This window comes from Cyphomyrmex costatus, unplaced genomic scaffold (genome assembly GCF_001594065.2).
Source record: "Cyphomyrmex costatus isolate MS0001 unplaced genomic scaffold, Ccosl1.0 scaffold815, whole genome shotgun sequence".
In the NCBI taxonomy this organism is placed as follows: domain Eukaryota; kingdom Metazoa; phylum Arthropoda; class Insecta; order Hymenoptera; family Formicidae; genus Cyphomyrmex; species Cyphomyrmex costatus.
Genome location: NW_017280392.1, coordinates 223,349 through 248,409, shown reverse-complemented (window position 1 = coordinate 248,409; position 25,061 = coordinate 223,349). Strand labels below are relative to the sequence as shown.

At 34.4% G+C, this 25,061-nt stretch overlaps 1 protein-coding gene across 2 annotated transcripts; it reads left to right on the top strand.

Moving 5' to 3' along the window:
• Positions 1 to 15,365: 15,365 nt before the first annotated feature.
• Positions 15,366 to 22,524, top strand: spoon (A-kinase anchor protein spoonbill). Of its 2 annotated transcripts, none has more exons than XM_018549394.1 (6): positions 15,366 to 15,400; positions 20,229 to 21,023; positions 21,204 to 21,719; positions 21,791 to 22,006; positions 22,160 to 22,290; positions 22,370 to 22,524. In XM_018549394.1, exons 2-6 carry the CDS (start codon positions 20,273 to 20,275, stop codon positions 22,466 to 22,468), a joined length of 1,713 nt encoding a protein of 570 aa, XP_018404896.1. In that variant the 5' UTR covers positions 15,366 to 15,400; positions 20,229 to 20,272; the 3' UTR covers positions 22,469 to 22,524. The 2 variants fall into 2 exon arrangements, with proteins under 2 accessions (XP_018404896.1, XP_018404895.1); XM_018549393.1 differs by lacking the exon at positions 15,366 to 15,400 and adding an exon at positions 18,789 to 18,853.
• Positions 22,525 to 25,061: the final 2,537 nt, after the last annotated feature.

Below are 25,061 nucleotides of genomic sequence, written 5' to 3'. Positions count from 1 at the left end.
TTTGAAATATGTGATTACGTTCTTATCGTTACTTCCTGAGAAATAACCTGCGCACGAATAGCATGTTCACCGACAGTGAATGCATCACCACGACAATGAATCGGCGATCCCTTGTGACAGAAAGTCAATGTAATTTTACCCTCATGTTCCCTTCAGTTCTGATGTTTTTTTTTCCAGATATCATGGTTGATAACGTAGCAGCTAATTCATCGGAAATTACACACGCAAATTGTCATACTGTTGACTTCGTTGTGTAACAGCCGGTAATAATTGGCTTGAAATCCGGTACTAAAATTGTAACCATTTATTTAAACTAATTAGTTACGTCATAAAAGTAGTAGTGACTGAGAAAGACAATATGATTGACGATTATCATCAAATACAAATGTTAGTGAGCAGTATAATGATGTATAGTGTGAAAAATTTAATTGATTAAGGACGCTCTGGCGTTTGCGATTTGTCAGAAGGCAAATGCATTCATGGTTTAGCGTGACGCTTTGACGATGACGTGACCGGATTCTTGTCGCGGATGGAAGTCTCGCCAAGGGTGATCCGACGTTTTAGGAATCGCTATTGTCGCTCCTACCTCCCATCGAACGCACGAGACGATGGCGCACAATGTGCTACACAGTCCCGCAAAAAGAGCTCGCAGTATAGCCTTGACTGCACGCGGGGGTTGCTATGGCGATATTCACACATACACATGTCCGCCGATCTCGCGCAACAGCCACCCCCGCGCGGGTATAACTTGCCCTGTCTACCCTCCTGTCGACTCCCTCTCTCACAAACGGCGACAACCAAGAGTGTGACCCCGACCTTTCAGGTGGATGACCTCCGCTGCATCGCGGATGCGCGCGCAACGGCGGACCTCACCTAGACATGAACCCCCCTTATTACCGGAGACACCCTTTGGTGCGGATTTTGCTGGAGAACAGGGTCGAGAATATCCGTTTGTAGGTATGTTCAAATTTTGATAGGATACCGATGCTTTTAGTCAATTGATCTAGAATACGTTACATTTAGAGGAAAAGAAGAAGAAGGGGGAAAGACAAAGGAAGAGAGAGAGGAAGAAAGAGAGAGAGAGTAGTACAACAGATCAATCCATTAAATTAATCAAGCATTGCATTTAACATATATTTAAAGCTAAAAACAAATGAATATCATAGTCAATAGAATAATTTACAAGTTTTAAAAAATTAAATTAACATCAAACATTATATAAATCAACATATATCATAAGAAAATCAGAGATTTATTATCAATTCTGGTCACTTCAAGCCTAAAAATTGAAATTTATAAAAAGTCAGATTGTTTTTTATTTTTGAAATTCTATACAAAGCAAAAGTATTTTCACAAAAATGCTTTTCAAGATTGTCAATACTTTGTAGATTATTAATTATATAAATCGTATTTAATTTTAGAAAATAAACATGTTTTGCAATAACTATAGCTATTTAAATTTTTCTTCAGGGTAATGCACCTGTGTTCGTAGTGCGAATCGACAGGTGTAGAAAAAAGTTTATTCTCGTTGGGTATCATTGACCCGGTCACTACCCGTATGTATACGTGGTGCATTACGCCTATGCGCCAGACGCCGAGGGGTTGCTCACCCCTTCCTGTCTGCACCCTCACATAGAAACGCGGCTGAGGCTTTTGCACGAATAGTACCATTCGAATGTTCGACCCCACACTATCCTTCTCTCTCTCTTTTTTCCTTTTCTCGTTATCCTCGATATTTCTCTCCTTTTCTTTTAGGTCGATTTCGCATTACTTAAGGAATTAAATAGCTTAGTGGAAATGTTTACAATCAAAACCAAATTATATATTATTTGAATTATGTGTTATTTAAATTTTTCGAATAATTCGTTATTAACAAAAATATAAATAAATAATTAAGAGAAAAAAAGTTTGTTTCTGTATCGCTTTTAGGCATTTTATATGAGAGAAATGGCGAATTGCCAGTATAGAACAAAGAAGAATAAGAAATGAAAGAGGAAACAAAATGTATTCCGTAAAAAGAAACCGTACACTTTGTCATAAAGAACCCCTTATCTTTTTGGTGAGCCAGCCATTGCACATTAACTCCGATGATATTTGACCTATAGTAATAGTAACTGTTTCAGTGTTAGTAATAAAACTATTTTATCTCTTATTTATTCCTTTAAAATACTGTATGAAGAATAAATATTGAAATTCTTGAGAAATATTTGATTATGTACAATCATAGTAATCAATGTTGGCAACTTAGATTGTTTCATTACGACGTTTATTATAGAATTTTATTAAAAGTTATTATTTCTGTAATAGGATGTCTTAGACCTTTGGTACATTTTCAATAGATAAAGAAAAATTCGAAGGCAAAGAGCACTTGTACATTTTCGATTTTACCTTAGTTGAGAATTCTTCGGAAATTGAATAATAATGTAGTTGACAATAGAACAGGGAGCTATACTCGACAACGAAGGGTCGATGAATACATATGCGAATGCATGAAGACGTAGTTGGTGAAGCCCGGGGCTAAAGGAAAAAGATAGTAGGTTTTTGGAGGGTGTCTGTCTAGACGGATTGTCTGGAATAAGCCATGACCGCGAATCGTCGTCTTGTTACTACGACAGGAAGAAGCGTAGGATTATATGAGCAATGCGTGGGAAATATCATTGTATTCAAGTTTCGAAAGAATACATTACGTAGCCCTTAATCGTTGTCGACTAAGTTTTATTTTAAAATTCTCTGATGTGTATTGTCCGTATTATTTTAATTTTTAATCCTTATATTTCTTTTGTTTGAAGAGGCATTAAATTAATCATTACATTTTGCGCGCGCGCGTATAAAAGTAAGGAAAAACTTTGTAAAATTTACAACAGTATCTTTTATATTGCCAAAGGAAATTGAAGCAACATTATAACACACAGGTATCTGTGAATAAAAAAATATGGTCATTTTATACTTTTTATGTGAATTCAATTAAATTCATTGGAATAAATAATAAATTTATTTTACATTGCAGTAAAAGTTTTTCATTAAACTGCAGTTAAGAGGATGCATTCGAAAATTAGCTACTGCTGGCCAATGCCCCTGAAGCTTAATGACCTCGTGACTGTGTACACTAGCAGCTGGCCAAAGCCCCCGAACATCGTGTGTGCACGCAAAACGATCATTGCATGCATCGTTATTTTGTTATCAAAATATGTAGTATCTAATCTGCAAATTTACTCGATTACAACTTTTGAACTTTTAAAATAAAGGAAGAAAATTAAATTCGTATATTAATGATTACGCTATTATTAATATATAGAAAATATATATATATTAATAATATTTCAATTTAAATATACAATTCAATAATATTATGATTCTAGTATTCTTTACAAAAGATTTATTTAAAATTTTAAAATTACGCAATTTATATATAAAATTATAATATTACATTTACTTCTATATATGTAGCATATATTTTATTTTATTATTAATTATATATTTTTATTAAATATATTTAGTGTATACTTAATGAATAATAGTAAAAAGTTAATTTCGTATGCAGACTTGGAAATAGTATATTTTTCACATTTTATAACTTTTGAATAATAGTTCTTTTTCGACATTATACTAATGAGTTTTATAAAAAAAAAATTTATAAAGTTTTAATTTATGTAAAATATATCTCGCGAGAAATGACCGTTAATTGGACAACATAAATCGATACCTAATTACCAGCGAAATTATCGGTATTACATCGGTGTTTGACATCATCGTCATCATCATTGTCATTTCTCGTTAGAATGTACTTTTATCAGCCCTTAATTGCTTTGATCAGTTAAATAGTCTAACGTAGGACGTGTGGCAATGGCATAGTGGCACTGTAGTGCGAGAGAGCGAAAGTTCGCCCTAGTGCCGCCATCCTGTCTGCAGAATTTCGTCCTCTGTGCCCGGGCACCCCACCGATATTCCCTCTCGTTGCACAACTTCCTCGCAAGCTGCTTCTACCCTATCGCGTACACCGAATTAAGCATTGCACTCGACTATCAACGTTTGTTAACATTTACTTTGAAGAAACGAGCGTTTGACTCAACCGTTTTATTTGATTATTTTATTTATTGTTATAGACTAGAGTGGATATAATTAAAAAAAATTTAATAACCTATAAAATATATTTTACAGGCTAATTCAGCTAAATAAAATAGACCCATTTTATTCATGCGTTAGTTCTTTTTATACATAGATAATTTAAGGTTTTTAGAAAAATATCGCTAGTTACTTTATCAAAGCACTATCAAGTAAGCTCTTAAAAGTTTAGTCTAAAGATCCTTAAAAAAATTGTCGAAGGGAGCTCAGCTGAAAGGGTTAATGGGTCTTCCAGGTTGGCAACCGCCCTGTCTGCGAGCTCGCGGCCCTTTTTGCTCATGCTAGTCGGGCAACGAGGGAGTTATGGCTACGGAAGAGCGAGAGGAAAGTTTGCCCCAGTACGTTGCACCCTCCTTCTCTCTCCGTTCCTCACCGCGAGCTCTCTTGGTCCGGGGAGCCTTGCCACCCCCCGACGACGCCAACCCCTTGGTCCTCCAGATCTCCAGGTTCCCTTCCGCCACCGAATGTCGTCCCTCCGAGGCGTCAGCTTCCTCTCGTCCTACCTCCCGCCCGTCCTACCCGGCGCGGCGTCCCGGTATTCCCGTATTCCCGTTTCGCCGCCCCCGAGTCCGCGCTGCATCGCCGACGAATCAATACCAGCAGACATCCTAACTCACTGGAGGTCAATGCCTCGTTCCCGTGAGCGCCGACGACCTCAACCTCCTACCTTCCCTACCCTACAACCTCCTTCCAGAAGCCAGACGAGGGCTCTCGGCCGCGTGGGGAGACGACTTCCACCTCTGACGAAGCTTCTGTCGGCCCCGATTGTACAAGCGAGACGATGCGACGCGACGCGACGCGACGCGACGCGATGCGACGAGACCACGGTCGACGCGATGACAAATGTCGAATGCATCGCTAAATCTTCTGTTAACCTTTTCAAACGATTAAACCTTTTAAAATCAAATGAATAGAGTATTTATTGCGCGCGTGATTTACCATCACGCAAATATTGAATAGACATCCTGAATCTTTTTTTATTGAACTACATATCTCTTCTTACGCGAATTGATTTAATCGTGGTTTGTTAATTTGCTGCATTATAATTTAGAGCGATTTCTTTATGTACGGAAGAAACAAAGATGAGAACTTATACGATGCGATGTGAATATACAAGCTGCGCGCGCGCGAAGGGAAATTATTCTCTAGAATGCAATGACGCGCGGGACTAAAACAAAGATAATGATATTCAAAAGCATGCTTTCGCATTCGTCTTCATACTCGACAAACCCCGCCTTCGTTTCTCCGGTGGGGAGAGTCTCGTAGCTGTAGCCAAAAGATGCAAAGATACGTAGGTATGCAATTGCGCACAAGCACCCCATTTGATCACGCATTTCCTTCGCTTTTTAATGGCTTCTGTCTATCCATACATACAGAAAGGTATATTTCTTTTTAAAAATTCACATTTTATTGTGAATAATTTCTATCCAACTGGACAGACATTTTTTGGCATAAATGATAATTTTATATGCTTAATCGAAAACATCTGGAGAGACATGGTATTTGCTCTAGACCTAGAGGAAAACATTGTCGCATGGATGCACGTAAAATTAGACGGTGCGTTCAACTCTACGATAGCCGTGCCAAGAATCGCGACAGGCTCTTCTTCTTGGTGTTCAGTGCGGATGCTGCGACACTACACTGCGGCAGTCGAGATGGCACCAATGCCCTTGTTCCAAAATGAAATCAGCCTCTACCGTAAACGTTGTCGACGAATGTTTTTCCGCGTTGGCACCGCTTAAACCATAACTTATTAATAACACGCGAGGAGACCGATGTTGCAATACCAAAATTTAATTTTTCATTCTCGCGTTCTTAGGGCCATAGCACACAAAAAAGAGCAGTAAAACATAAGCAATAACAAATTCAATAGATTTCTTATTCATGTTTTACTGCTAAGTTTTTTGTTTTTTTTTTCTTATCAATCCACTGTAACTTAATTTTTTTGTTTCAATATTCAGGATTAGAATGAATCTTGAAAACATAATAATGTAGAATTAAAGTTTTCTAAACACGCACTTATAAATAAAAATGATATTAGATCGATCAGCATATTAAAAGAAAAATTGTATGGCCTACAAGTTTTAGTCCAATAGGAGTACAATAATTATTTATTAAACGTTTCGAATTTTTAGATTTTGCAGATCTCTTGGAGAGTCTCTTTGACTATTACATTTCTTGACCATCAATTTCAGTAGATTATACTACAATTTGCTTTTGCAAAAATTGATCAAGCGCAAAGAAAGGGAGATCGACTAAGAAGACAAACACGCAAAGGATGTCGTCCTCATGAACAAAGACAGCGTGAGCAAAGTTAAACTGCGGTATCTAGCCAGCCAGGTCGTGCACCCTTGAAGGAATCTCACTGTTTGCGTCTCCGACGTAGATACTCGGACAGTAGAATGCGCGACCACAAAAATGTTTGAACGATAAGACGGCCGACTCCTTGATACAATACTTCATAATTCTATATAATTCTATAACCAAACATGAAATGTGTTTCTCTTTCGTAACTTTTTATCATCAATCAACAACTAACGCAAAGTCACAATTTAATTAAATTATAATTAAATAATTTCAATAATAACAAAAATATTAATACAGAATAAATTAATAAATAAGGTTATAATACATCATTTTATAAAATAATGGTAGCCGACCAAATACTGTTTATAATTATTTATTTAGCCAGTTTTTATTTACTTTGTACTGTGTTTGTGCGCACAAGATAAAAATTTAAATGATTTATATTAGAGAAAGCGATAAATCCCTTATTATTTTTATTCAATAAAGAACAGATTAAAAAGCGACATTGAGGATACAGCGACAGAGCTATAATTTAATTAGAACGCAAAAGATTTCTAAAGAATGCACATATTTACTTTATAATTGTATTTAAAAGATCATACGTTTTGGAGGGCTTTATTCAAGCAATTTTCAGTGATATATAACAATTATGTCCACGTTTTTACGTTTATTATTTTTATTATACCAAGAATCGTTGAATACTCCGCGTGTTTCAAAAATCCTCTTACGCATCGTGCTCGATAAAAGAAAACGTGCGACGGAATAGTTGGGTGAAAACACACGAAACGCATCAACGACGCGAGATGCATCGTCCTCCAGGGTGACGTTCCAGAAATAACTCAGAACATCGCAGTCCAATCGTGGTTGCTTTCGTTCATCAGTTCAAGGTTAAAAGCGCGTCGCCATCGCGTGGTGGCTACAACTTCCATGGACCGAAATACATCCCCCCCTTTACTGATATATATAAGTACACTTACGGAGAAAAAACTAAAAGAAAAGATATACTGACGATGTGTGCCGATAACCTTCTTTCGGATGCGACAACGTACGATGGCGACATATACAGGAAACCAAAGTATAGTAGTCGAAACAGAAGCTCAAGGAGAAGATCTTTCATGCAATGCTGTGTTTCATCATGACATAAATTTTATATATTTACGACGTCCATGCGACAATTTAAAAATATGTTTAGACGTATCCTCAAAAAAACTGAAGGACTTTGTATTGCAAATAAATTACATCACGTTTTCAAAAACATACGATATCGAGATTTATAAATTAGCGAATTACGAAGCTTTCAGAATTTGAGATATATAAAGCAAAGTATTTATGAGATTTGATATCACATTGAAATCAATTTCGAATTTTGTTTTGTCTACAAACTTTATAGAAAATAATATTTCTGAAATGTAGAGCGTTTGCGAAATTTCTAAGACTTTTAACTGTATGTAGAATAATCAAAATACGAACATTATATTGTGCATCAAGCATTATAAGCTCAATTGAAATGCATGAACATGCCGCGTGCCTGTGAAAACGAATTAAACATACCGTGATCAACGGGCGCGATGGTCAATGAGGTTATCCACAATAGATGCGTTGACCTTTACAATGGATACACCCTGTGGCGTGTCGATGACACTGTGTTCTATAAAGATATCCTGAGAAGGTGTACACACACACACACACACACACACACACACACACACACACGTATAGAAAAAATTAAGTTATTCATGTACATTAAGCCACTTGTATTCATATGCCATTATCGCATTGACTAAAAAAAAAATATATTTTATATATGTATATACAATATAAGGACCTTCAGTCTTTGTCTCGTCCAGCAGTCGTTGAACTCGGACATTGGGGACAACATACTTTGAACTATGCACAAACATAAATTAAGTGCATTAATGCGAGTCCTTTAGCCGCTGAAGGATATACGCATCATCAGCATGCAGAATTTATTTTTAACTCGGAAAAACAATAGAAATAAAAATTAATTGAATGTTTATGATATGTTAAACCACTCGTATTTATGTATCATATATCGCGCGCAGTGATTTTTCTTTGTAACGTACTGTTCTTTTGCAATGTTTATAATGTAGACGTTGTTGTTCATCGTTCATCCGCCTCCTGTGAAGGTCACACGAGCTGCGTTAGCTTCTCTCGTGATAACGCGAGAGAATAATGCGTTATATCTTTGTTTACGCGACGATTAAATAGATCTAGTGCGCAACGAAGGATACTTTCGCAACAGTATCTACCACTACATTGTGAGTTAAATATTTAATTGTATTGCGCGCGATGTGTGCAATTAATAGTGAAAGTTTCGAACGTTCGAAAGGTAGCAATAAACGATTAGAAGTAAAAGTAGAATCTACAAAATTGCTTAGGGGATTCGCAAGTGGCGACATATTTTGTTCCTTGGTATCAGCGCGAAGGTGCGATGCACCTATGTGCAGCCGGGTCAAGGTCGTATTCCTCGTGCGCCGGGCCGGCTGAGTCATTCGTGCAGAATCGTGCATGCACAGAGCCTGGGTGTACGAGTGCATCGAACCCGAGATGACCGTTGCAGCTGCAAGCGCGACGCTGGTAGCCCACTTCGGTCGTCCCCGGTGCACGTCGGCCGCCTTCGGCTGCATTCCGCGTGCATCAACCCGCGAGACCGCCCTCGAGAAGCGCCGTCGAGTGCAATGCCCAATGCTGCGCGAAGACGCGCGCCGCGCGCGCGAACAGCTGCGTAAGGGCAAGACGGAGAAAGCCGGGAGAAAGACCGGACGAGGTCGACGAAGAAGCGAGGAGAACAGCGGAGGAAGAAATGCAGGGCCATGAAGCGAGAGACGTTCGCCGATTATCTCTAAGGGATGCCGCTCGACGGCGATCAGTGTTCGCCAAATGGATGTTAATCCAGCCTCTCGGACATATAGTCAGGAAATCTCTATTCGCTTGTACAAGCCCTATATCATGCATGAGTATTTTTAAATGAATAACTTGTTAGATCTCTCAGACCTCACAGATCTCCAATCTCAGAAATCCTAGTTTTCACGAATTTTACTTCCACGCGACTGAGTTCATTGAATTCTCTGTTCAAAATTACTTAAACGCTCGATTTTAAGAAAAGAAATATAAAGAATTACATCAGTCACCATATTTAACAAAGATTTTGTTATAATGTTTCAGTTTACCGTAATATGTATCTTATTTTAGAGGCTTTTAAAAACTTAATCGTAGCAAGTGGTAATCGATATGTAGTTAGGTGTCAAGCGCCCGTGACTTTGACGACCTTACCTACATACCTCGAATGTCAATTGATGGTTTTGCTTACATTTGAGAAACGCTGCGAAGGGCCGATGCACCAGTCAGGGTGAACGTTCTCCGCGTGCTAGCTCGCTCGTCGGCTTTGTAGAGCGTGGCAACGCATACACGCATCCAGGCGCGTCGTGCGTACGTGCCTGCCAGCTTCCAGGGATGGCTAATGTTCCTCTGATCGAGATATATTTGCTGTACACTAGTTCCCAATCTCCAACAATCTGTTCAACCTGATCTTCCGTTCAGATTGTTCGCGCGTGAATGATTCTTTAATTGTTCCACCTATATTTTAACACAAAGAAAATAGAATTTTTTTATGCAATAAAGGAAATTATTATTTATAATGAAATTCACTTTGTTCACTGTATCCCCCCCGAGTATTATTTGTAATAAAAAATAAAATTATATTATATCTCTCAATTTTATTGAAAGAGTCTATAGGAATATTTGCGCCTATTCAACAGGATATGTTTGAATTTTGTATTATAAATATAAAATAGGTAGAGTTTAACAAGGAAAGGTGAACTTGTTCATCCGTGTTACTAATAAAGCTAAATGAGTAATATATAACACGAATCTAGAGCTACCTGAAAGTATCGAGCGATAAAAATTAATCAAGTCCGGCAAGGTGAGGAGCTAAAAATTGATCAGACGGCTACGTTTAGCGCGAATACGGGCCAATACCTACATTGACGAACTGTTATTTTACCCGGCCCTGAAAGCATTACGGCGGCGAGTGAAACGTCCGAGAGTGGACGTTGCATATGTGCAAAATGGGTGCAGCGCGGGGGACGAAGGAAGGGAAAAGTCTGCAGCACGTCGAAGAGAAAGAGGGAGGGAAGAGGAGTGCACGGTGTGGTGTCGGGGGCGGAGGGAGGTGGAGTGCATGGGACACCGTGTGCAGCACTCGTGGCTGCACGCGTTTCGCATGGCCACGGGGTTCACTGTCCCGAGCCAAGGCCGCAGGGGCACCGCCCCACTGAACCAATTGTGCCACTTTTATGCTCGTCGACTCATTTTCGTCGAGTTTTATTACTTGCAATACGTGTGCCTTCTTCCCCGTGCATGTGCATTATGCGCGTATATGTAGATACACGACATTACTTGACCGGTGCAAGTGTGTTGCGCATTTTCCCGAAGAAAAACGTGCGATGACCAAACAAGAAATGAGTAGCAAAACATTAACTGAAAAAGGTGTAATCGATATTATATGTTGTGCCGATTAACGTTAATTTTAGTTAATTTGCTGGCATGTGGAGTCTCGAATGTTCAACACGGTTTTATCGTTATTAATTTCTCTCTCTCTCTCTCTCTCTCTCTCTCTCTCTCTATTGGTGTTATTTCTTTCTTACATAGTTTAGTATTTTTTCTATATTACACTTATATGTACATATATTATATGAAATCAGCTTTTTCTTTTTTAATCATATTTTTTTCTTATCTAAGAACAAATATTTTGATAGAAAAATGTTTTTATTAAAAGAACTTGTCAGGTCTAGCGAACAAGTGCGCTATAGAAATGCAATAATATAATATAATTTAAAAGTATCTTTTGTTGATATTAAACCACGTTTTCGATGGAACGTTGCTGACGATCGAAAATGTGTCATGGGACTTCCAATCGTAATGCCGCGCGCGCACGGATTTGCGAACCCCGGGAAATGCGTTTGATTTTGCGAACCTCCAGACTGGAGGGGATTGACCCAGACACCCCCTCCAGTAGACGATTCTCCCTCCACCGGATAGCTGCTTCTAGAACCCTATACTACAGTCGATGGAACGAGGGTGCAAAACCCTGTCTGCTTGATAAACCGTTGCACCGCCCAAGCACGATAAACGCGATATATCGTTTATCCATTCGTAAAAAAAATGTACTATGTTTTATCCGGTGATGTATAAAGTCCTACTTATTTTTGTATTTCATAAATAGCAATCAAATTGAGAAATTAAAATTGAAATTAAAAATTTATTATTATAACTAAAATAAAAAATTTTTTTCTTTCTATTTTAAAATTAATATATAATTTATATAATTATTTATGTAATTTTATATCTATGTATTTTATTAAAATTATAAACGCGTTATCTTCTGAGAATCATTTGTTATCGCAGCACATACGATAAATAAAACATATTAATTACAAAAAAAAAGAGAAAAATCTTTAACATCACAGTCACAGAAAATCTTAGAGAATATTTATCAGACAATCAAAACAAGTCGCACATTACCCCGATTAAAGCCTTTTAAACGACTTGTTGTCACAGAGATTGATCTTTAAATGTTAAAATCTTAATATTGACTTTTTCGACTTGTCTCCACACTGCTGATTGCTTAACGCAAACACAATAATAATAACCAAAAATGAAATAATGACTAATTAAGATACATCAGGATGCTCAAAATTATAAGAAGTTACTACCAAAAGTCATCATTAAAATTTATTAGAAAAACATTTTCAAAGACAGATGAATTTGTTTCATGAAGGGGATTCAAAAATTTATACAACGTTTATTTCACTGAAAACGAACATTACTTTTTTAACAAACAGTTATGAGCGTGATATGCATCAATATTTACATGTTAACGACATCAACATACATAATGTTACGTGAAACATTAAAAGTAATCAGAATACAAAGCCAAGATGAGAGAGAAAGAGAGAGAGAGAGATACGCTGCAGTATAACATGTTAAAATCGCTTTTTACACTTTCTCCATTAATTAGAATTAATAGATGTTGTTAGAGAGAGCGCAAGGTGATCGCCCGCGTTAGTATAAGAAAGCGATCAGTTCTGCATCAGATTTCCCTTTCGTTCTCTTTGAGATTAATGACTGTTATAACAAAGCATATACTTATTAATTTATTATAATACGTAAAAGAGTCAAATATAGCTAAAAAGAAGCGTTTAATAATGATCGTGACAGAATCGAGATTAAAATAGATATTTCAACAAAGAGAACGTCGGAGAATTTAATTACTTTACAAAAGCAAATTATTTAACGAGACGGGGAATGTGAAACATTTATTATGAGCGAGACTTTGTATGCATAAACAATCGGTGCATTTCAGTGTCATGGTTCGTATAACGTTTGGCAAGCAGGGGTTGCGAACCCCAGGAAAGTAGCCAGCCAGACAGACAGACTAACATGAAAGGGGGTGACCCAGACACCCCCTCTACCGGGATGTTTGCAAGCGACTCGACTACCGCATTGGTCTGTGCAAGCGGTGGTAAAATATCGCGATGGAAGGGCGCAGCATTATAAAAAAATAATGCGATGACATTGAAGGGATGATGCTGTCTATTACGTTTTATCGTGATATCGATAGCAATAATTGTTTCATAATCTTCATAATTATAGCCATTATAATTCCTCAGTTAGAAATTTCTTCTCTCTTTCTCCCTCTCTTTTCTTCTTTTACCTTTTTCCTCTCACAAGTATAATTAATTTCTAAAAACAAATTAAAAAATATGATAAAAATCCTCTTTTGTTACTAATCGTTAATTTAAGAAACATTAGTGGAAAGTTGATATTTTCTTGCAGAGATAATTTCTCTAATGATGTGTTAAAAATCACTTTGAAAAAAGATATAGATTTAGAGACATAGAACGGAAATGATTTATTACTTGAGTACAGTTATTTATCAAATTGCAAACAATCGTACAGTCGTAATAATATGCGCTTTTCCTTCGATATAAATATATCGGGAAGAAGTACTTACTGTAATGTGTGGAAACAAGGATATGATTCCTTGTCGCAATAACTATTAATAAGAATCTCGCTAGATTCGCAAAGATGGCACGCCCTGGTACTAGTGAGTGAGGACAAATAGAGGACAACGAGAGAGACGGGTGGAAGGGCGGCAGCGCTCTCTCTCTCTCTCTTTCATCCTCGATGAGGAGGAGGGTTAGAAAGGAAGGGCAGACGTACATCGAGCGTGGCGACGGCGGTGGGAGAGGACGAGGGATGGCGGTCAGGGTGGAAAGGGAAAAGCGGGAGGGACGGCCGTGGTGTTGCTGACCCGACGACCGCTGTAACCTTGCGTCCCGACGCCCCGCATCCAGATCAAACGACCCCGCATGCACCACTCGAAGGTCTTCGAGTCCTAGACCAATAGATATTTCCGTACATTCCTCTTTCCTATAGTCTAACATCGCGCCCGTAAAATCTAAGCTAACGCATTCTGGTTTTTTTCATCAATTTAAAAAAGACTCATGGTGTAAAATGTAGATTTGTAATTGTATTGTTATAATAATCATAAATATATGTGTGTTCATAGTATATAATATAAACCATTCTTATATATTGCTATCATTTCTGCCAGATCCATGATGCACATATAATGATATTCTAATATGACTGAGTTTGTGTACTTTTTAGAAAAAGTAAATGATTGAGAGAGAGAGAGAGAGAGAGAGAGAAGCTAACACGAAACATATATGGAATTCCTCAAAATCTAACAATAAGTTTCAAAAATTTAAATTAATTTAAAATAATTGTTTTTATCGATATTTATATAATTACTGTATAGTTTTATCGTATATATATATATATTTTTGCTCTTACTTGCTCTAATTTCGATCTTCCTTTCAAGCATTAGAAATTTGCACGATTATCTGGACGATATATCTTTCTAAAATTATACGTATGTGAGAATAATTCGACGCAAACGTTATGCGCATCTTTGAAGACAAAATTTAAATGAAATTCAAATAGCGCACCATCTCGTGGCAAATGCAGAAACGAAGATGCGTATTTACCAACCGAAGAATCCCAATTTTGTGATAAGTGTATATATCGGCTGTTTTTCACGAGTCGCCCGAAGACGGTTTCAGTGGTAAAAAAGCAAAATTTCAGCCACTGGAATGAAAGCGATAAGATCTCTATTCTTGAAAAGAAGCGTTATATTATACTATACCGCGTCGCAGTACGTAAATTGCGTTTAAATTCGCATTTGTGATAGCCAATCAGAAGCGTGAATGGCATACTAATGACAATTTCTGATTGGCTAGGAGCTATGGGGTTTGATTTGTTGGAGAATATTAGAGCATTGTAGGTGCTTGAGGCTTGAGGTTGATATTTTACGTATCGTTCCATAAAGTTTTTTAAGTCTGCTTACTGATAGTTGAAATTCTTATCCTCTTTTTCCTGTTCCCTATTTCTTTGATTGTGCGCAGCTTCTAAGACCACAATTTGATTCATGCTCACAACGCTCACGAGCATCATTTGTCTTTGTTTAACATTTAATAAATTAGTTATTACCATTATCAGCGCGTGAATTGGATAGTGTTTTTAATGGCGCCGAAAACCTAGTAAATGGAGCGCACCTCGGAGTCCTATAATCTTATAGGGACTTTGATTATAGGGACTCTAGAGACTCTAGCAGCGACCGATAGGGTGCGCGTGAAGCGGCGAGGACACGGAAATTCACCAGCAGCAGCGCATAGCGGAGACCACCAGAATTAGCGGAGTTGTCTGTCGCCATATCCGTTACTCGGAGAAACACATTGCTAGTACCGAGCACGTGGCGTGTACTCGCCGAAAATCTGCTGCAAATTAATTTTAGGGCACGCCGAAAAGATTTTCAGGAATCTCTGAACGAAGTGCACAATCGATCGCCAATCAGTCAGATCCTCGCGAAACGTTAACAATATTGGTAAGTAAATAATTCCGGCGGGGATCTTGTCATACATGTTTTCACTCGGTTCGCTTCTATGCGGCTTCTATTCTATAACCGTCTTTCGTTACCTTCCTTTTTCCGTCTATTTATGCATATGGGCTGAGAAGTACAGAAATATAACGCACATACAAGTAACGATGGCAAAGATAGTCGTACGATTGGTGAGTAAGAATCGATGAGCGGTATGAATGTGAAAGTATATATCCGTATGTTTCAATTTTATTTCCAGCTATGTGTATATAATAGCCAATAATAGCGGATTCTTCCGCCTTCTCTCTTTCCTCTTCTTCTCCTCTTGTCTTATGATGTATACAACATGGATTGTTCATTTATTCTTTAACTATGTTTCTGGTTTTATAATTATTGGATTGTTGTATGTACATGGGTAATTTTGCTTTTTTAATTTAATTATTTCAGTTTTATATTCTATTTTATCTCAAAATCAAAATTCTCTATATTCTCTTTTTCATATAATTGTGTGATAAAAATTATAATTATTTTTCTTGATTATAACTGTGATACTTTAGGTGTTCTATATCTATATATAGACTATAAATAGGCTGTATACATATTAAACAACATGCAAGTAACAATATTTTATTTTTATAATTTGACAGCTTATATTTTTTAATATTTTTAAATTTATTTTAGTTTTTTTAATAAATTTTTTCATTGATTACCTTTTCTGATTTTATTATTATTTACTTAAGATTGTTATTCCATTGACATAAAAGTTATAATTAACAAGTCAATAAAAATACAAATCAATAAATATAAAAAAATTGTTTGATAGAAATTTGTATGTTAAGAAAAAATGTAGAATTTATTTTTGTTAGTTCATATTGTTTCATTGTATAATTATTATGTGATTCCTGTTTTCCTTTTGTATTATTTACATTATTTGTATTAATTATTTTTTTCATAAAAGCCTCTTTAATTCATCATTATTTTAGATTTTCTTAATATTTAATTTGATTTATGTCTAATGATTGTGGGTATGCATAATAGCCATTGCTAACCATAGATCTATTCTTTTTCAGTTTGAATTAGTGTAATAAATTTGAGTAAAACACACTAATCTGTTTTACTTTAATTTATTGCACCAGTTGAGAATTTTCTAAAAAAGAACAGATTACTTATTTTTTCATATTGTATGTTATAGGAAAGATTATCTCAGTGACAGATAATTGTTTAATTAAAAAATTCTGTTTTTTTTTACATTTTATAATTTAAATTATCTAGTAATGTATGTATTTAAAGCATTGTCTTTTATATTGTAATCAGATCTGGAAATGTTAAATGTGTATTCATTATTGGATAAAAATGAATTTTAAAATTTTACATGGCCTTATCTGAATGCATTTTTTATCGTCTCTACAAAAATATCTATGCATTTTGTTCTTTTCTAATTTTTTAGTATTTTTTTATTTATATTTACATTAATTTTAATGTTACAACAATATATCTTTATTTATCTTTCTCATCGAATGAAACTATATTACGTATGTACTTTGTTCTAATTTAATGTTTGTTATAGTATTTTAATTCGAACTGAATGTTAAGACTTATTTAAATATGGATTTGTTTAATTTATTAACATATTTGTGTATAAAAATTAAAAATTACACACACACACACACACACTACATGTATCGCCCCTGTAAATATGTGTGTATGCAACAAATAATTATATTTACTTAAAAAAATAAGGAAGATTGTTTCTGGATAGTTTTCTTTGTAACTATCACCTTCGTTAATATTCTTTAGTTTTTTTTTTGTTTAAATTTATAGAACTAATGTAAAGATGTACATGTGTGTGTTTTTTAGTTTGGATCATAATATGATTACAATCATTAAGACATCCAAAATATAACTTTTTTTTTTTAAAGATAATTAGAAGACTAAAAGTTGAAGTTTGAGATGTACTGTAGTTAATCAAGTTACCACAATTTCCGCCTTTCCTTTTGATACTTTTATTAAGCTTTGCTCCCGTCGGTTACCTCATTTAATTTCACGCAGCGCAGATTCAACATTCCGAGAGCACGTTGAACCAATATGCGTTGTTTGACTTATAACGCTAGCATGTTTGTTCTGAGCTGTTAATGTCCAATTTTTTAAATTCAAAAACAGCATAAGTTATCAATGCTTAAAAAAGAGATAAGTAGATTTTATTTATTAACATAATTAATATTCGTCAAACATGAAAAACGATTCTTTTTTTAAACATTCTTTTAATAACTGTGCTAAAAAAAAATTACTGCTCTCTTTTTATGACTATAGTAAAATTTTTCAACTATAATAGCTTTTTGATGAAGTTAAAAAAATACATAAAAAACGTTTTTTTTTTATCATATACTGTCTATTTAGTTATTTAACACTCTTAAGAAACTTTCGACTTGATCTTCATAAATATGCAAAACTGCTCAAGATTTCGGCTTATTTCAGAAGTTTACTTTCACTCATCAGTTTTATCGCAATTTACAACTGAATCGTATTTTGTAACTGAATCATATTGAAATTTCGATAAGTTTTTAACATATATTGCTATTATTTATCTGACAAAAAATGATTAGTAATTTCTTATAAGAATCAGTTTTATTTCGGATATTATTGTGAAGATACTACAGGTCGCAATTATATACTGAACATTTCTCTCTATTTGCGTACTTATTCGTATATATGTTTTTGTATTAATTTCATTAATTAATAGAATGTATGAAACACTTGGCCAAATTGTAAAAACATTTTTATGTGTTCGTACATTCCGTTGAATATGTGTATTAGAATTTCATGTATCGCATCGATTTAAACGCGATAATTTTTTGTTTGTTTCTATTGACCTAGCAATTATGTCAGCCGGTTCATACATATCGTTATAAGATAACAATAAAAATGTTGATAAAAATGCAACATATGTAAAATGACTATATTTTAGAGAGATTCTTTTTTAATCAAAAGATGTGAAAGAAATTTTAAAATATTTCTCAGAAATTTACTCCTATTACTTTTGCGTGGCCCTATATATTTCTCTCTCTCTCTCTCTCTCTCTCTCTCTCTCTCTCTCTCTCCCCCCTCCCTCTCTTTCTCTCTCTTTCTTTCTTTCTCTTTTACGGTGTGAATGCCATCTTACCTGATCGTACCTGCATAATCGGCGAACGGTTCCAGTCCAACTGGTCCTCGGCGTGCACCACATGTTGAAAATCTGCGAGTCGTAGTACAACTCCAGCTGGCATCGATAGTGTATTCACGTAATCAATCTTTCGATTAATTTCGACTCGTGTTGCCTCAGGCTCAATTTTAGGACATTACGTAGTGTTACTATCTACATATCCCTTGGTGATTATAATGAAATATTTCGTATATACAAGAAGAAATTCTATTTTCGCGACCAGCTGGAAATGTTTGATCTTGGATCGATCATACGTTAATGTAAGTAAACAGCACGAAATATTTTAATATCACATTTTTAATTATCACAGTTTAAAACTTTGAATTTCTAGATTTTTATGCTTTGTATCGTTATATCCATCTGTGAGATAACATCATAACGATGACATAACAAGCTCCGCTTTGTTGCTTTGATATAATCCTTCGATTACCTCTTGTTTGATATTATGAAATGTTTGACCGTTCTGCGCTATTTTTGCCATCAAATAATAGTCAAGAATTTTTTTAATCTTTTAACTCTTATATATAATTTTGAAATTTGTATGATATCGATAGATTAAAAACTATTCTTTAAATAATCTAGACATTTAAATATGTTTAGATGACTTTTCCTTAACAAATGTAGCACTTATTGTATACATTATCAGACCTATAAGAAGATCTCTTTAAGAATGAGTGTTACACTTCGTTATCGTGAATGTTTGAAAGCTAATCCTATATACTGATTTAAACAAAGTTTGTGTGACAGAGATGAGTTTATATAGAAATAGAATATTAAAAAACATTAGAAGATTATATAAAATGTATATGATCTATGAACTTTATTTTAATGTGATTAATTCTGATGGAAAGTTTATATTATAAAATTAGAACCTCTACTTCAATTCTAATGGAATTATAACATTTATTAAAATAAGGTATACCGTGAGAATTAGAATTTTCATTATGATATATGAATAAAAAAATTAATTGCCTTGCACGAAAGAAAATTTATGGAATTCCACATCGGCATACTGTCTCGTTTTACACAAACTGTTTTCGCTGATCAGCAGGTGTTTAGCATTAATCGGAATAAATTTTATTTATTATTCATAACATTAATTTTTATATAGAAGACTAAAAGTTTTTTTTTAATAATAAAATATAATTTTTAAACTATTGGTTAAAAGATTTCGGACACTTTAATATTCTGTTTCAATCCTTCGCACCATTATATATCATCTGGAATCTCTAGTAAAAAGAGAATTTTTTTTCCAACAAGAGACATTAATCCCAACAAAGCTATGCTAAAATTATTTATAGAACAACGAAGCATCTGAAGATATTGAAATTATGCAATAACTGCAATCTCCTGACTTAAACCTTATTGAATTAAGGAATGAAGTGGAGGAAACACTAACTTGTATCAGGCGCATACTTATGGGAGACAATTGAATAATTAGGAAATATTCGTAATTAATTTTTATATTAAAATAAATTAAATTTGCTTTCAGTTTATGTTGCTTTTTTACAGTATCAAATTTAAATAAACATATATATATATATATATATATATAATTGTTGAAATAATAATCATTGCTTAAGTATTCGTCAAAATAATGTTTTAAAAATCTATTGGCATCTTCTTTGATTCCAGTATCAACGAATTTTTGGTAACGGCAGCTACCGTGGATTTACACTATGAATTCTTCTATTTGCGTACCACTTATAAAGTGGACAGTTCCGGCGGTAGCTCTTGTCATCGGTCTCTTTTTGTACAAACGCCGTCGGATAGACAGAGATGAACTTCAATGGAATGACTCAGGAGGGACTGCAAAATCAAATTGTGTAGAAAAAGCAATTTCAAATGATACGCAGAAGGTTGATACTAACATTTATGATTCCGGCATCCAGAATGAGATCAATCAGGAATCCTCAAATGATGGCTGCTGTTACATGCAACAAGAAGAAGAACAAACTTGCGTTTCAAGAAAGGTCAGCGAGAGCATGAATGTTCCGTTAACAAAGTCAGCGTTGCTATCTGCTCTTTGTGATAGCGTCCAGAGTACGTATGAAGAAGACGTTGAAACAATATACAGCATGGAAGCAGAAATTGGCAGTAATAAGTCGAGTATAAGCTTATTTGAAACGATCGCCACGAACGCATTCTCCAAGTCTAACAAGAACGATAACGACGAATCGAGAATATCTCAAAACGTTGCTAATGAAGAGCAAACTGTGCATTGCGAGACAAGGTCGCCTGAACAAAATTATACGAACGAGTATAATTATAAGGAGGATGAGCAACAATCCGAAGGACACGCCATCAAAACCCAGGGACAAGAGGTTGACGAAAGGGACTCGGCCAATCATAGCCCAGTTTCCGTAGTTCTGGACGGTAGTGTCACGGACGAAGCCGGGAGCGAAGGAAGTAACACGGATAGCGGAAAAGGTGAATATATAGATCATTATTGATAAAATATTCTATTTATTTGGAGTTATTTATATTGATGAAATAGTAGAGTATCAATTCTAAGAGAAAATAGTTATTAATTAATTATTATTTTCTAGAGGTGGGTGGGATGATATCAATTTCATCCGAAATACAATTAATTTTCATTTTCTCATACAGGTGGAAGTATTAATGGATGCAGAAAAGACAACGTTGCACCATCCACATATGATTTTGCTATACCGCAACATCTAGTGGGTAGATTGATCGGCCGTCATGGTAGCTTTTTACACAATATTCGTACAAAGGCAAACGTCGGCATATATGTCAATGATCATCCTTGCGATGGTGATCATAAGATTTGCTCGATACGAGGCAGTGTTGAGGGAATTAATGTCGCGCTTAAAATGATAAGGCAAAAGTTTCCGGAGAAAAGGTTCCCGCAAGTAACATTAACAGAGATCTCAACAATATCCGAGATGAATGAAGAAGTTACATACAATGTCTTTATACAACGACCTTTGTCCCTGGTTGATGGCGTTAATAATGACATTAATATCTGTCACATCGTCAAGCCAAACTGGCTTTTTGTTCGTCTTCCGACTCATCCGTCATTTCCCCTTTTGCAAAATTTGGAAGACAGCATGCAGTATTGGTATAACACAGAATCGATACCAGTTCCAGATGTATTGAATAGTAAGCGAATAGTAAACTTAAATGCATTAAGAAAAAATAAAAGCAGGATTATGAAATACATTGTTTTGTAGAGGGTGATTATGTGGCTGTATATTGGATGGAGAATTGGGTTAGAGGATATATTGAATGCCCAGATCCATCAGGAGAGAAAAGCGTAGTGCGATTACTCGATTATGGTGGTTATTGGTCGGTTAACAATACAGAATGTAGACCATTGATATTAAATTATTTAAGCTTGCCCTTCCAAGCGATTGAAGTCTTTTTAGCAAATATTCAACCAAAAGATGGTAATTATGTGTCGATATCTATATTTTTCAGATTATGGTTTATATATCTTTATTCAAGATTATTTCGAATATATATATATATATAATCAAAAATAAAAAATTGAATTAATATATATATATACACACACACATACTTTCATATTATTTATATAGGTAAATGGTCGTCAGAAGCTTACAATGTAGTACAGAATTGTTCTTCAAAGGGAGTTGCACAAGCGCAGATTGAAGGTCGTATTCAAAGCAACACTTATGCAAATATTTATTTTATTATACAAAATTATGGGGTAAGTAGAGTTACTGTTTCAGCTCTGAAATTTTTGTTACATACGTTTTTGATATACAAATTAATTGAAATTTTTAAAGGTAATTTCACTAACTGAAGAATTGATAACAAATGGATACGCTGAAAGAGTAGTATGGGAGGACATGAAGCCAGAAACGCTTGAATCTATATGTACATGAGAGTTGTAAAAAACTCTAAAAGTTTCAGATTTCCTACTGAATTATCATACATAATCCCACAGTTCTTAGTCAGTATGGACTAGAGTTTAGTACAATCGCGTCAAAATTGATTTCGCTTTTTGACTTTGTTCTATACTTGTACTTCTTAATTCTTTATTGAAGTCTGTGAATATATTCTGACATATTTCCTAATGAATGATTATATACATAGAGAAAGTAATAACACAGTATATATCCATATATATATATATATAACATTCTAATAATGATGCATAAGCTTATATTTTGCTGTACAAAAAACAGATATTTTTGTCGCGTTTAAGTAGTATTTAGTACTCCCTTAATATTGCTCAGAAAGAATGCATTTTGTAAGCACAAAACTCGTTATTTCAAACGAGTTCTGACAAGTACAAAAAATTTAGTTCGATAACGTAAGAATCTTTTTTACAGCAACTCTTCAAATTGTATCACTCGTGATATTTTCTCTCTTTTATCTGGAAAATTGAACTTTTCATCGGTAAAGTTATTTGCAGGACAAATCTTTCAGATAATTTCATATAAATTTTCAGAAAATTGCTTTCGTTATCTAAGCGCCTTAAGACTGTCGTAAAGAAGATGCAACTGTGCTTAACTCTTCTATATCCTTGTATATATTGTAAGATAGTTTTCCGATTATAGAATATTTGTATTAGAAGAGAGAGAAACTTATAAAGATTTGCTATGATGTAGATTGTAGAGTAGAATAAATAATAACTTTGCATTTTATAAAGTAGCGTCACATCTAAACTAAAATTGTATCAAATAACTCAGACGAATTAGGAAATTCGTTTCTACGTGACTCATATTCATTTCTGATTAGAGACGATTCAAGAATCCATTGAAATAATTTCAGCTTTTCTTTTCATGTTATTTTTAGATAATTGTAGATTAAACTTGTTACTGTAAAAGTAATTGTTAAATGTCTCATTTCATTGAATGCCCATGTTATCTAATCAAATTATTTAAAGGTTGCTAATTCATGTAGAGATTGTCTTTTAAACACTATTTTTCAGTAACTTATATTCTGTGGAATTTCATTATCGTGGCATAAAATTATTTCTATTTTATGCTTGCTATTTTCTCAAGATGATTTGCAATTTTTGGCATTTCAGACAGATTAAACTTAGATTAATCCAGACGTACGCATGTATATATTTGTTTACTTAGATTCTTACGTAATATGTTAACATTAATCTTTTTCAATGCAGTAGAAACTAGTTAATTAAATAAGAGTCTATGAATGATTTGTAACTCATACATTGCGCTCAACTATAAATGTTTGACAGTTATGAAATGTTAATCTTTAATATTGTTGATTGAACGTAATATAGAAATATTTTTCTAGGAATATATATATATATATATACACACACAACATGTAAGATTAAGATTATAATCATTAAATCACAGTATACATGTTTTCTCGCGCATTGCGATTAATTCGATTTATTATAATTTATGAGCGACAATATGGCGCAAGGAACGTTACGTAATAATCAGGTGTAATTCATTTTGTGTATATAATACGTAGCTGACTGCAATTTTTGACTATTCAAATTTTGTACAACATTTCATTTAGCATTTATATTATATTAAATAACTTCTGTATATTCATTAGTATAATCTTTGAAGTTATTACACTTGTGTCAATTTTTACTACGAGTTTTCTTACACATCTTTTATACATCTTCTATAAAATCATAGAATAATAAGAACTTCTTTTTCTACAGCAAAAGAGAACAGTGTTATGCTAAGATTTAAACGATTGTTTTGTATTGTAATACAGAAATAAAGATGTTTGTAAATAGTCAAATTATATCAAAAAATTGTTTTCTCAATTTTGCTAATTTATGAAATAAACTTCAAAATTTCTCGATCGATATTGTATTTGAATATCTATGTCGATTAAACGCGGAAAAACATGAGAAGAGCTATATTTTCATTAATTTGTATTATATTTATCCTTGTTTATAATTAAAAAAAAAAATTAAATTATTTTAATCTAGTCTTCAATTCTAGTCTTGGATAAAACGTAGGATGCGTTCAGTTCGAAAGATTTAATGACTTACAGAAATCTTAAAAAAAATTAAAATATATATGTAACATTTGGAAACACGATAGTGTTTCGGCGTTAAGCCAAGCGCAGCGATAAGTATTAACATGATGTTATAATGTCATAATTGCCATAAATTACATAGAATGATCCAGCCACCGACACCACCAAACTCATAAGGTCAACAAATAGATCTTTTTACACCCTACACAACTTTTGTCTGAAACAATTTTTTATAAAACTTATATTTTTTAGATATTTTGAGGTCCGAGCTTTTTCGAACACTGTCATCGCGATGTAACGACACGCCGAACACCCTGACCCGTATTCAGAACGCACTTTTATCAATAAAAGCGCGCTTTTATCTCTGAAATTCTATAGTATACGTGACGTAAACTGTAGCATGTTAGCGCGCTAACATCGTTGTTAGCGCGTTCTGAATACGGGCCCCTGTATACATATCTATTTATATTATATATGCAGAAGTGTTTCGCTTTGTTC